The 12352-nt window shown below is 44.3% G+C and overlaps 1 protein-coding gene and 1 long non-coding RNA gene across 3 annotated transcripts in view; one reads left to right on the top strand and one right to left on the bottom strand.

Annotated features, from left to right (window-relative positions):
- LOC311614271 overlaps nucleotides 1-12352 on the bottom strand; it is a 409943-nt gene that overhangs the window by 66706 nt on the left and 330885 nt on the right. The gene's annotated exons all lie outside the window — the stretch shown is intronic.
- The window catches only part of TGFB2 (transforming growth factor beta 2), a 61334-nt gene that overhangs the window by 38970 nt on the left and 10012 nt on the right, over nucleotides 1-12352 (top strand). For both annotated transcript variants that reach the window (XM_084868936.1, XM_084868937.1), the window contains one exon: nucleotides 1631-1794. In XM_084868936.1, coding sequence (XP_084725062.1) covers nucleotides 1631-1794 — 164 coding nt within the window. The remainder of the gene's footprint in view (nucleotides 1-1630; nucleotides 1795-12352) is intronic.

Raw genomic sequence — 12352 nt, 5'->3', positions numbered from 1 at the left:
GTGTAATTGTCAGGGCATGGATTTCTCCAGAAATCACGAAAGGTATTTATGTCTATTTTAAGATCGGCAAGGTGGCTCATTTACTTCATAAGAACTTGGCCTTGCCAATAGCCAGATGCGGGAGTCTTTCAAGGCTCCCATTGATGACCAGCCGTGTAAAGGGGATATTCAGTCAACTGTGTGTGCAGAGCCCTGTCCTGGGTACGCAGAGAAGAAAGACTTGGCAAACATGGTCTTGGCTCTAAGGTTGGGGTGTCGAACTCAATCAGAGAAGGGGCCAAAATCTAAAATCCAGCCTAAATCGCGGGCCGAATGGTTTACTGAACAGTCATAAACTGACAATGTCATAAACTGACAGCGGAGTGCAGTGATGACAGCGCGGTGCGGGCCACATTGCAAGGCCTGGCGGGCTGGATTTGGCCCGTGGGCCTTGTGTTTGACACATGTGCTCTAAGGTCCTTAAAATCGCACGGGGGGGGGGGGGGGGGGAGGGGAAATCAAAACAAACACAATGATGGAGTCATCAAAACGTCTGTCAAGAGCCATCAGCAACAGTGAAAGATTCTGTTGTGACCAAGCAAAGCCGTTCAGGAGTGGGTGGAAGAGGGTAAGGAAGGCATCAGAGTGGATAGAACATTCTGGAATAAGGAAAGAAAGTTTGTAAGGGATTTTAGAATAGGATGGCAGAAGATCTGAAGCAGGTGGCCTTGCCCGGGGGAGGGGCGCCATCAATGGGTATTGAATAGGGTGCATGGGGCTGGAATTTGGACCTGTTTTGCTTTTGGCATGGCCTCCATTGCCATCTTGAAAGCAATGGCAGGCGATTACAAAATCATCACAAAACCCTAGCCACTCTGAGCTTGAAATCGTGGTGTGCTGTTTTATATGGCTCAGCACTGAAGGCATGTGGGCCCATTTTTTCTCTCCATTAGCCAAGGTCCCCTCCCCCTAAGGACATTATCCCAAGACTGGATGTTGTATCACTGGTCCATGGGTATAGTTCTGTGTTGTTTTTCATTTCGATTTCCTCATCCTTGCTTAACGAGAGGGCGTATTTGGTCACATGTGTGCGAAAAAAACAAACCTTCGAAGCCAAAAAAAGATGCAACACATGAACCTGGAGAGAGGAGGACATTTGGATGCCAACTTTTCAAGGAAAAAAAAAAATACATGGGCAAACTGCTCGCCATTAGGAGCTATTTTCCTGGCGAATGCGATTACAGTGTACGCGAGGTTGACAGCTCTCTCCAGCATCAACTGTCAGGACACATGCTCCAATTCATGGCCATCTAGCATGTTCCACGGCTCTGCCAGCTTTCAAAGCGGAGGGTTCACAGCACGCCCGCAAATGGGAATTGAAAGTGGTTTGTTAATCTCCATTAATCCGCTGCTCCTGTAACCGAACGCACATGTTTATTTTATTTTTTCCCCCCTAAATTGTTAATGGTATGAAATGGGCTATTGAAAACGAAATCGTTCTGTAGATATTTTCCTTATGGTTTCTCGAGACTGTCTCATAGCTGCACTTTTTTTTTTTTTTTCTTTTTGAGAGAGAGAGAAAAAACACACACACACACACACAAAACAATGGATTTTTATCATTTTCAATGATCGCCCTAACTTTTCACAGATGCCATCCCGCCCACACTGTACAGACCCTACTTCAGAATCGTCCGCTTTGACGTCTCGGCCATGGAAAAGAATGCTTCCAATTTGGTGAAGGCGGAGTTCAGAGTCTTCCGTCTACAGAACCCCAAAGCCAGGGTGCCCGAACAGCGGATCGAACTGTACCAGGTAACCTTTGTCTGGGTTGGTGGCATGGACAACCAGCTTGAAGCCTGGGTTTGTTAAAGCCTTTTTATTCCTTTAGACTTTCTGAGCTGATATAAACCATCCAATACAGCCACACTCATCACATAGACCCTCATACTCCGGAGGGAAGAACCCTTAGAAGGGCATGGTGATGCTCTGAGCATGAGTGACTGGGGTACCCACTCATTTAGTCCAGAAGTTCACCTCCTAATCTGGAAAGTCAGATAACCCAGGTCCAGTCCCACCTTAAGGAGAGAAATCACTGAGCTTCCTCTTCTCATCCTATGGCTGTTTTCTTTCTTTCTTTCCTTCCTTCCTTTCCTTTCTTTTCTTGAATATATTTTATTGATTTCAGAGAGGAAGAGAGAGAAACATAAATGAGAAAGAATCATTGATTGGCTGCCTTCTGCATGCCCCCCACTGGGAATTGAGCCCACAACCTGGGCATGTGCCCTTGATTGGAATCGAACCTGGGACCCGCAGGCCGACCCTCTATCCACCGATCCAAACCCGCTAGGGCCCTTATTCTTTTTAAAAATATATATATTTTTATTGATTTCGAAGAGGAAGAAAGAGGGAGAGAGAGATAGAAGTCTTTGATTGGCTGCTTCCTGCATACCCCCTACTGGGTATCCGTAGATGGATGTACTGAGATTAAAAAAACAAAACAACTCAGTGGATCTCAAAGGCGTCTTAGGGTTCCTGCCCCAGGTTTCAGGAGCAGCAGCTGCTCATTTTGGTAGTGACACAGACATCAGCTGAAGTCAACTTTGCCGGGACCAGGGAAGGCCGCCCTCTGAACCATGTCCTGCACGACAGTGTAGAAGGATTAAGGAAAACAGAGAAGAGAATATAGCCGGGGCCAGATGGAGAGGCAGTGACGCAGCCTACAGGCCCAGTCTTTATTTTATAGTCAGATCAACAGAAGAGAGTGAAAATAAAAGCTGTCTTGCTTTCTCTCCTACCTCTTTCTCTAATTCTTGAATTTCATGCCCATTTCTCTTTTTTTTAAACTTTATTTTTTTCAGAGAGAGAGAGAAAAAAAAACATTAGTTTGTTATTCCAACCATTTATGCATTCATTGGTTGATTCTTGTATATGCCCTGACCGGGGATTAAACCCAAAACTTTGGTGTGTTGGGACAATGCTCTAACCAACTAGCTACCCAGCCAGGGCCTCAGTACCCTCTTCAGTTTGCACTTAGACAATCACCAGTTCATCAAATGTGGTGAAATATCATTTGCAGAGACTGGTTGCAAGGGTCTACAGGACAGTGGCTAAATCCTAAATGTTTATACTTGTTTAATTTTGGCTTCAAGCTGAACAGCAAATGTTAGATGATGTGTCAGATTTGAGGATGAAAGGGCAAATTGATGATTATGGAGTAAAATAAGTAAGCAACCAGGTTTTATTGGAAAAAATATATATATTTCTGCAAAAGATTTTAAACTACGCACACCCCTGAGGCTTTAGCATGAAAATACATGGTTGACGATGTAGGCCTGCTGATTAAAGGGACCCCCATTGCTGCAAAATGAAAGTTGGGAATCCTAACATTTTGGGGAGTATAGCACTAATGAGGTTAATGAAAGCCCCCTTTCCTAACCCCAAATACGTGTGTGCATGCTATTCTCTCTCTTCCTCCCCCGCCCTCCCTCTCTCTCTCTCTCTCTCTCTCTCTCTCTCTCTCTCTCTCTCTCTCACACACACACACACACACACACACACACACACACACACACAGAGTTCAGCTTTCCTTTCTCATATTGCCCGAGGGCATATAAAAGAAAAAGCCAGCCAAAAAAACTGTGTTCAATTAGACTTCGCAAAAAGTGCTACTGGAAAGAAAAAAAACGTTCAACGGTGCCGTTGTGCTAAATTTTATAGTGTGCAATCTCCTTAGTACCGATCCCAACCCAGCCACGTCGGAGACACACACAGTATAGTAACCCCATCAAAAAAAAAAAAAAAAAAAAAGCCATGAAGTATAATAAGCACTTTGTTTGTTTAAGGCTATTAATATCTTGTAGTTGTTGTTTTTTTTTCAACCTGATCGAATGGCAGGCTTGTCTCCTAAGGAAATCGGATTGCTATCATTTGCATTAAGTTTGATGTTACACAGGTCGGTTTACCTTGTGAGCAGATAGGACCCCAAAAACTGAGTGCACAGTAGCTGTTCTGCCACACTCCCAAGAAATGCTAATAATCATGCGATTGTAACTGATATTCAGTGTTCTTTGGTGTAATGTGACTCAGCAATGGTGTTGCTATCCCTAATAGCTCCCTGTGTGCTGGGCGCTATGTTAAGTGCTTGGAAATTCTCTTTCTTGGTTTTTCTCCCTAATTTTCATTCCACAATGAAGCAGATTCACTAGAAAGGGTGGAGTACAGTATAAAATTGCTCACACTCTCTGATGATGCTTTGGAGATATATATACAAAATCTCCTTAAGGGTGTGTGTGTAAAATTCTAAGGAGTAGTTTCTTACTTTTTAAAAAATATATATTTTTACTGATTTCAGAAATGAAGGGAGAGGGTGAGAGAGAGAGAAACATCAACGATGAGAGAGAATCATTGAATAGCTGCCTCCTGCACACCCCACACTAGGGATCGAGCCCTTCAGTCCACAGGCCGACGCTCTATCCACTGAGCCAAACCAGTTAGGGCCCAAGGGGTAGTTTCTACTTATCACTCTAAAAGATGGGCTTTTTGATCCTTGATCGTGTGTGTTGTTCTATCATATTTAAGTCTCTTGGTCCCTATGAATATGCCAGGCAGGGACTGGGGAAATGCTGGGAGAATAAGGGGTAAGAAGGGCACAAATGATAACAATCGGATTTGCTCACAACCAGACTGGGTATTTCGAACACACTCAACCCAGAGTGATGTATGAACATCAACCGTTACAGATGGACAGCATCCCCTGGAGAAATAGATATTGAAGTCTTAAGCCTCAAGACCTCAGAAAATGACCTCATTTGAAAATAGGGTTGTTGAAGATGTAATTGGTTAAGTTCAAAGGAGATCATACTGGGGGGACGGGGGCGATCCTATAAGGCCAGCGTCCTTATAAGAGGATGGCCACATGAAGACAGAGACACCCAGGGAGAAGGCCACGTGAGAACAGAAGCAGAGGTTGAGGCTGTACAGCTTGACTACTCAAGATGGCCCGGCAGTCACCAGATGCTAGAAGAGGATTTGGAAGCCTCCCTCATCCCCATTTAGAGGGAGCACAGCTCAGCCAACACCTTGGTTTCTTGCTTCTGGCCTTCACAGCTTTGAGAGTAAACTTCTGCTGTTCAAACTTCCAGTGTGTTAAGCCACACAGTCTGTAGCAATCCCGGGAATCTAACACCCATGAGGCAAAGTCTCCCTACACTCCAGCACACACAACTGAGAAAGGATGAGAGATGCCCAGACAGGAAAGAGAATGCATCTTTTGGTTCGCCCAGCGCCTTGGTCGGCAAACCGCGGCTCGTGAGCCACACGCTGCTCTTTGGCCCCTTGAGTGTGGCTCTTCCTCAAAATACCACGGCCTGGGCGAGTCTATGTTGAAGAAGTGGCGATAGAAGAAGTCTAAGTTGAAAAAATGTGACTCTCCAAAGAAATTTCAATCGTTGTGCTGTTGATATTTGGCCCTGTTGACTAATGAGTTTGCCGACCATTGGCTCAGCACATCTTGGCACCTGGACTTTGTTCTCTTACTGCCTAGTATCCAGTTTCTCGGATGTTCATAGTTACCTGTTCACCTTCTCGGGGCCCCCCTAGGCTGGGGCAGGTACCTGGCTTCAGGGGCCTCCTGGTGCCCTGTGAACACATGGTTGCACATATCTGTGAACACATGGATGCCCGTATGCCCTAAAGAGCTCCTTTAAGAAAGAGGGACCAGCTCCTTGTCCTGGGATGTAAGGGTCAGCTATGCCTTGCTCACAGTTGGGGCTTAATATTTGTTGAACTAAACTGGAGGAAGTGGGCTATAAAATAAACTCAAATTGGTAAATGAGGACCCAGGTGCATATAATCAGCGCTTTAAGAAGCCTTCCAGATGTTTCCAATGCAGTAATTATTCAGTGATTGAGTAATGACTAAGTGAATTAACGGATTATATTAAATGTTTTAGTACATGTGGGCGGGGGGGGGGGGGGGGGGAGGAGGGGAGGGGTTGTCATGAAGGTACACGGCTCCTGCACAGTCAGTGGAAGCTTTCTGGAGGGTGAATGTTGAAGTACATTCAAGAATGAGGGAGAATCGGTTGTTTCTCCTGTGGATTAGCCAAGACATGCCTTCAGGAGGGCTCTGTTTGCATGAAAATAAATGTTGATGTTGTCAAGATTTCAAATCAGAGAGTCAGATTCCTCCCAAATTAAGTCAATGAGTACTATTCTCGAAGCTGCTACTGTCAGCAAACCAGAATAGTGCTATTGTTTTCCTCTATCTTTTCAGAGCTCAATACCCCATTGAAAGAAATTAACATTTACCCACCCCCCCCATTGTCCAAAAGTGTGCTGGCCTTTCTCAAAAAGTAGTGTATTGGCCCTAGCTGGTATGGCTCAGGGGATAGAACATTGGCCTGCAGACTAGAGGGTCCTGGGTTAAATTCTAGTCAAGGGCACATGCTCGGGTTGCAGGCTCAATCCCCAGTAGGGGGCGTGCAGGAGGCAGCCGATCCATGATTCTCTCTCATCATTGCTGTTTCTCTCTCTCTCCCCCCCTCTCCCTTCCTCTTTGAGATCAATAAAAATATATTTTAAAAGAGTAGTGAGTTGACTGTCCTGAGAAGTCTTTGAAGACAGAGATGTTGGAGAATGAGCTGTAGTGTTGTGGAGTAGATGGCTTCTAAGTGGCTATCTAACACTAGAATTTCATGCTACTGAGGTTGCTCACTCAAAGTCAGGCAGATGTGAGAGATGGTGCCCAGGCAGAGTGAATGTTTAGTTCTACATCTGTTAATCCATGCAAGTCACTGCAAATAGTTATGTTAAGTGCAGTAAATACATGAAATGCATTGAAAGACAAGATGGTCTCACAGGAGTTAAGCTGCAGTTTCTCTCTCTAGTTTGATTGTTCAATTTCCCTTCCCATCAGAAGTTGGGTTCTGGTGGCCTCTTGGCTTCCTCGAGGTCTGTTGATGTCTGAATATGCAAATAGAGTTTCCAGCGTTTTCTTATCATTTTTGCAATGTCTCTTAGGAGTGGATGAGGTGTCTTTCCTTCGTGTCTAAGCCAAATCCTGATTTACAACATCATTCTTTAAGACCAAGATTTCCTCTAGCTAGAACTTTGCATCTAGACTGCTATTTCTTTCATTTATTTATTGCCCCAAATGATTGGGTAACACCAGTGACTTCTGCCTCTATCCACTTCCCGATTGGCTGCTTTCCAGGGACAGAGAGATGAAAGGATCCTTTTGTGTAGGGAGTTTTGTAATTCAGTGAAGAGCTCAGAGCCTTGCCAAAGGAGATGTGTGGGTATTTTGGACACAACATAGATAATGTGTATATGTCAATAATGGAGTGAAGGTAACATTCAGGCATCAGGGTGGGTGGTAGCTCAATGATAGACAGCTGTGTCTCACAGCCAATATATTAGGAGCTCTCTTTTCTAATTCAGTAAGGAATGGTTGTTGGTCTGTTATTTAATGAAAAAATGTATTAAATCGGGGGATAGTAGAAACATATGAGAGACAGAGAGAATGAAGACCTTAAAATATTATATATATATATATATATATATATATATATATATATATCTCACAACACACACAATTTACACACTGAATTTTTATTTATAAGAGGCCAAGGACTTGTCTTTGATTATGGCTCTGCCTACTGCCTGCCAGTCCTTATATTTTTTCCATGAATCACATCCATATTGAATCATCTACCATTTCTAGTGTTTATTTTCTTTAAAGAAGAGAAAATTTTCAGGACAGTTGCAACCGGAATACAGCATTCTTCTAGGCTCTTATCCTATTATTCCTTTTGTTCTTTTGTTATAGCTGTCTCTGCCACATCAAAAACTAGAAAAAAATATGGTAATAAAATATAACTTAAAATTTAGCTTCTAGCTATATAATTTAGTGACATTGAGTCCATTCACAATGTTGTAAAATCATCACCACTATCCATTTCTACAACTTTCCCATCATTCCAGACTTTGTACCCATTAAACAATAATTTCCCATTACCCCTACCCCTAGTCCTGGTGACCTCTATTCTACTTTCTAGCTCTATGAATTTGCCCGTTCTATGTACCTAGGATAAGTGAAATCATACAATTATTTGTCCTTTTCTTCCTGCCTTATTTCCAATAGCACAATCCTTTCAAGATTCATCCAATGTTGTAATATGTGTCAGCATTTCATTCCCTTTCATTGTTGAATGACATTCTAGTCTATGTCTATATGTTCTTTTGTTTATCTGCATATCTATGGAGGGCACCTGGGTTGTTTCCATCTTCAGCTGTTGTGTATAAACATCCGTGTCCAGGCCCCTGTCTGAGTCCTGGCTTTCAGTTCTTGTAGGTCTTAAACCTAAGAGTGGAATTGTTGGGTCAAATCTAAGAGAGGAACCACCAAATTTTTCAAAAAATGTATATATTTTTTAAAGTAGCGTGTCCTGATGAAGACACTCCACTCGGTTTCCCAGCAAATGGCTCTCCTGATTCCTGAGCCTGTATTTCATCAGTTTCTAGACCATGAGTTTCCTGATGAGTTTCACCTCCTCCTCCAGCAAGTGGTGCTGCAGGAAGTCAGAGATCAGGGTCTGCATGGGCAGAACCAGGGCCTGCAGACCCAAAGGGCCTGGGTCAGGCTCCTCTCCAAGGCCAAGGTCAGGGCGGTTTTCATGGTCTTGAGTTGTGCCACACCTCTTGGGGAGACCTCAGCACGTTCTGTAAGAGAATGGGGCCACTGTGCTGGTTTAGCATCTTTAAGATGCTCAGGCCCTCACTCTTCTTTCCCAGCAACTTGAGAAAGAAGTGGCCCCCGCCCTTGAGAGCCACATGGTCAAGGTGGAAACAGAAGCCCAGAGAGAGGTGGATGTGGGGCCCGCAGAGGCAGGGGGCTAGGCGGGTGACGGGGCCTCCACCTCGGTGGTGGGATAATTCTGAGGAATTTGGGAGCGTGTGGTTGTTTGCAGTAAGGAGTTCAGGCAGAAAGAAAACAGGTGTGTTGGCTGGTCTGGGAGGTGGTTGTGAAGGTGGTGACTGGTGAGACGCAGGAGAGGGGCCGGAGGCTGGGAGAAAGGGCGTTCCTGGGTCTGTCCCGTTCAGACACTGTTGGTGCAGAAGACAGACCCGGGACCCCTAAGGCCCTGCTATGTGTTCTTTGTCCCGAAAAAACGGATTAAAAGATCTGGGAACAACTGTGGCTCTACAGAACACAGCTGTAGATTCAGGATGGCGAACTCTCCCTCTGTACATGTGTTGCTGAGAGATTAGAGACAGCGAAGACTAACAGAGAATGGGAAGTTGACCGAGCTGGTCAATTTTGCATGGACTCCTGGATTTAAGAACGGTCTGATGGATTGTCTTCCCTTACACATTAATGTAGCGGGTGAAAAATGGAAGATAAACAGGGAATAGGGAGGGTGTGCCTATTCTTAGAAAGAAGATATCTTTGAAGTGGAGATTGGAGACCGAGAGGGGATGGGAAGGTTTTCTAGCACAATCACGAAGCTGTAGGAGGAGTGCTTTCATACAGCACCATTCATCCTTGTTAGCGACCCACGTGATTCAAGGTTTGGGTATCAGCTACAGGAACTGGGTTTATTTAGCTTAGAGAGAGAGAAAGAGAGAGAGGCAGAGAGCGGGCATGCTGAGGGGGACTTAATAATAGTCTCCAGGACTAGGAGGGTTATTCTCTGGCTGATGGAAAGCAGCTGTTTCCTGTTTGCACGGAGGACTGGATCAGAAAGAGCGGAGTTAAATGGCAGCAAGTGGGTTTAAGAACTCCTTGGCCAGAAAGTTCGAGATGGCAAACCCGCCAGACCAGGGGTAGGCCAACTGCGGCTCGCGAGCCACATGGGGCTCTTTGGCCCCTTGAGTGTGGCTCTTCCACAAAATAACACGGCTGAGTCTATTTTGAAGAAGTGGCATTAGATGAAGTTTAAGTTTAAAAAATGTGGCTCTCAAAAGAAATTTCAGTCTTTGTACTGTTGATATTTGGCTCTGTGGTCTAATGAGTTTGCCGACCACTGGGCTGGACCAAAGTGACTTCCACGTTTCAGCATGAGGCGGCAGAGTAGCTGTCTCTTTGGGTGGTTTCAAATGGCTGGGTCTTGAGTGGATAAAAAGATGTAGAGGACATTTCACCCACGTGACAATATGAAATGGCCCATTGTCAGAACCTACTGGGGTTCATTCTGTGGCTGAGGAAACACCTCTTAAAGGCATTTTACAAAGAAAAATATTTATATATTTACATTTATATTTATATAACTTATATTTACTCATATGCATAAATCACATAGATAGATATCACAGATCTATCAATGTATACCCTATGTAAGTAATTTTACAATGAAAGCAATGTTTTATTTTAGACTGTAGGTCTAAGAGTTAAGGATAGGAACATGAATGAGACACACTGCTGCTTAGGAGCAAAGCAGATACGCAAAAACATAAAATAACACATTATAGGAAGTCAGCAAGGGGAAGGAAGTTAAAGACAGGAAAATGAGTCCTGAGTATGTTAGTCCTTTTTCAGGCACTAAGGCAGATGGAAATGCCAGAAATTTTCCTCACCATCATTTCATCATTGTTATCCCAGGTTAGGTTAAGTCTACCATTCACTCCCAACTTGATGGATGGTATCGAATTGGCCTGGGAGAGTTTTCAAGGCGAGGTTGGATTTTCAAAGAAAACACTGATGTTAAGCTTTGATTTTAAAGGCATAGATTCATGTCAGCATTAGCTACGTACGCAGTCCACGTTTTATATTTTCACCTTGTGCCAACATTTATTATAATCTCATTAAAAGTCTCTGCCTCCATCACTGAATGTTCTATATCGCCTGGACCAGGGTAAGGGCGACTCGTGTTGCAACCCTGACTCCCACAATCCTCTGGTCTTCAAACTCCAGCCCCGAAGTGGGAAAAGGATAGGGTTGCTCTGCGTTCTCTCTACCACGATTCTCTGTGAGACACTGGGCGAGCCACTTAACCTCCTGGAGTTGAGTTTGCTTGATCTACTGACAGCAACGTTTTGAGGATTAACAAGAAATGAAATAACTAGTGCCAAGCCCAGAACCCAGTGGGCCCAGCCTTGAAGTCCCATTTGTTTGCTTCCTTTAATTCACAAGGAACACCCCGCCTGTTGGGAGAACCATGATTAGATTTGTGTCCACATTGTGGGGTTTGGTGGACCTCAGGGGAAAGGCCTGAGGAATAAGGTTTGTTGAAAAGTCACACCAACACTCAGAGTCCAAGTGTATGAATCTCTTTCCTTTTGTAAACTTAATCCAGAAGGCAACCACAGACTACTGTAATGCCACATGCTCCAGGAGGCGTCCGTTGCCAAATGACCTGAGACCAAATCACATACACACAGAAGTGCATTTTCAAGTCGATGGGAAGATTATGCATGTTTGTTTTGCAAGGAGAGTAAATAAATCCTGTAGAAGTTCAGATAGTCATTCAATTCCTTCAGGGGCTGTGCTTTAAAAGGACATCAAATTGAAGACACAGTCTTGGGGAAGCTAAGGAACCCTCCAGAGAAACTGAGGCCATCTGTATGCAATGACCATGGAAGAGTTAGATTGAATGCCAGGAAGGGCAGTAACAGCCACACATAGGGCTGCCCTGGCTCAGTTGGTTGGAATGGTGTCCCACATGCCAAAGGCTTGACCAGTTGGATTCCTGGTCAGGGCACATATCCAGGTTGGGGGTTTCAGCCCCAGGTGGTTCATGTTTCTCTCTCACATCGATCGTTCTTTCTGTCCCTATCTCTCCCTTCCTCTCTCTAAAATCAATAACAAGCAAACAAACATAGGGCTGAGGAAAGGTAGGATACGGGTCTGGGTAGAGAGTTAACGCAGCGCTAGGAGATGTAGGATCTTGTTTTCACTGGTTCAGAAAACAATGTCATTTAAAAACAGAATTTAAAAACCTCACAAAACCCCTAAAATGTCTACTTCTTACAGAAATCTAAGAACATGCTGCAGGTGTTCTTTGTTTATTGGAAATAAATGCCTCCTTCTAACTCGCAGCGTTCTGGCTGGTTTTCTTTCAGACCCTTACTATGCTCCCGGCCAGACTTCTCTTGCCCAAATCCATGGGATATGGAATATCCTTATAAATCAGAACAAGTCACACTGAGAGCAAATATCCCAGCTTGAGACTTACCCAAAAGCTGAGGCATGCTACATTTTTTAATGCCAGTGGGTTTCGGATCCAGGGTTAGGACCTTTCTCTGTTTATTAGCAGATTTATAATTCAGGGGCCCACAGAGGGCGAGCAGGGGTCCTCTGAACCGGACCCCTCCCCACATCCCAACGCCCCCCCAATGAAAGAAGTCGGGAAGCAGAATAACAAAACCATTAA

The sequence above is a fragment of the Pipistrellus hanaki genome (genome assembly GCF_964339955.1).
Source record: "Pipistrellus hanaki genome assembly, chromosome: 20".
NCBI lineage: Eukaryota > Metazoa > Chordata > Mammalia > Chiroptera > Vespertilionidae > Pipistrellus > Pipistrellus hanaki.
Note: the sequence above shows the minus strand (reverse complement) of the source record. Positions and strands in the feature narration are given on the sequence as shown.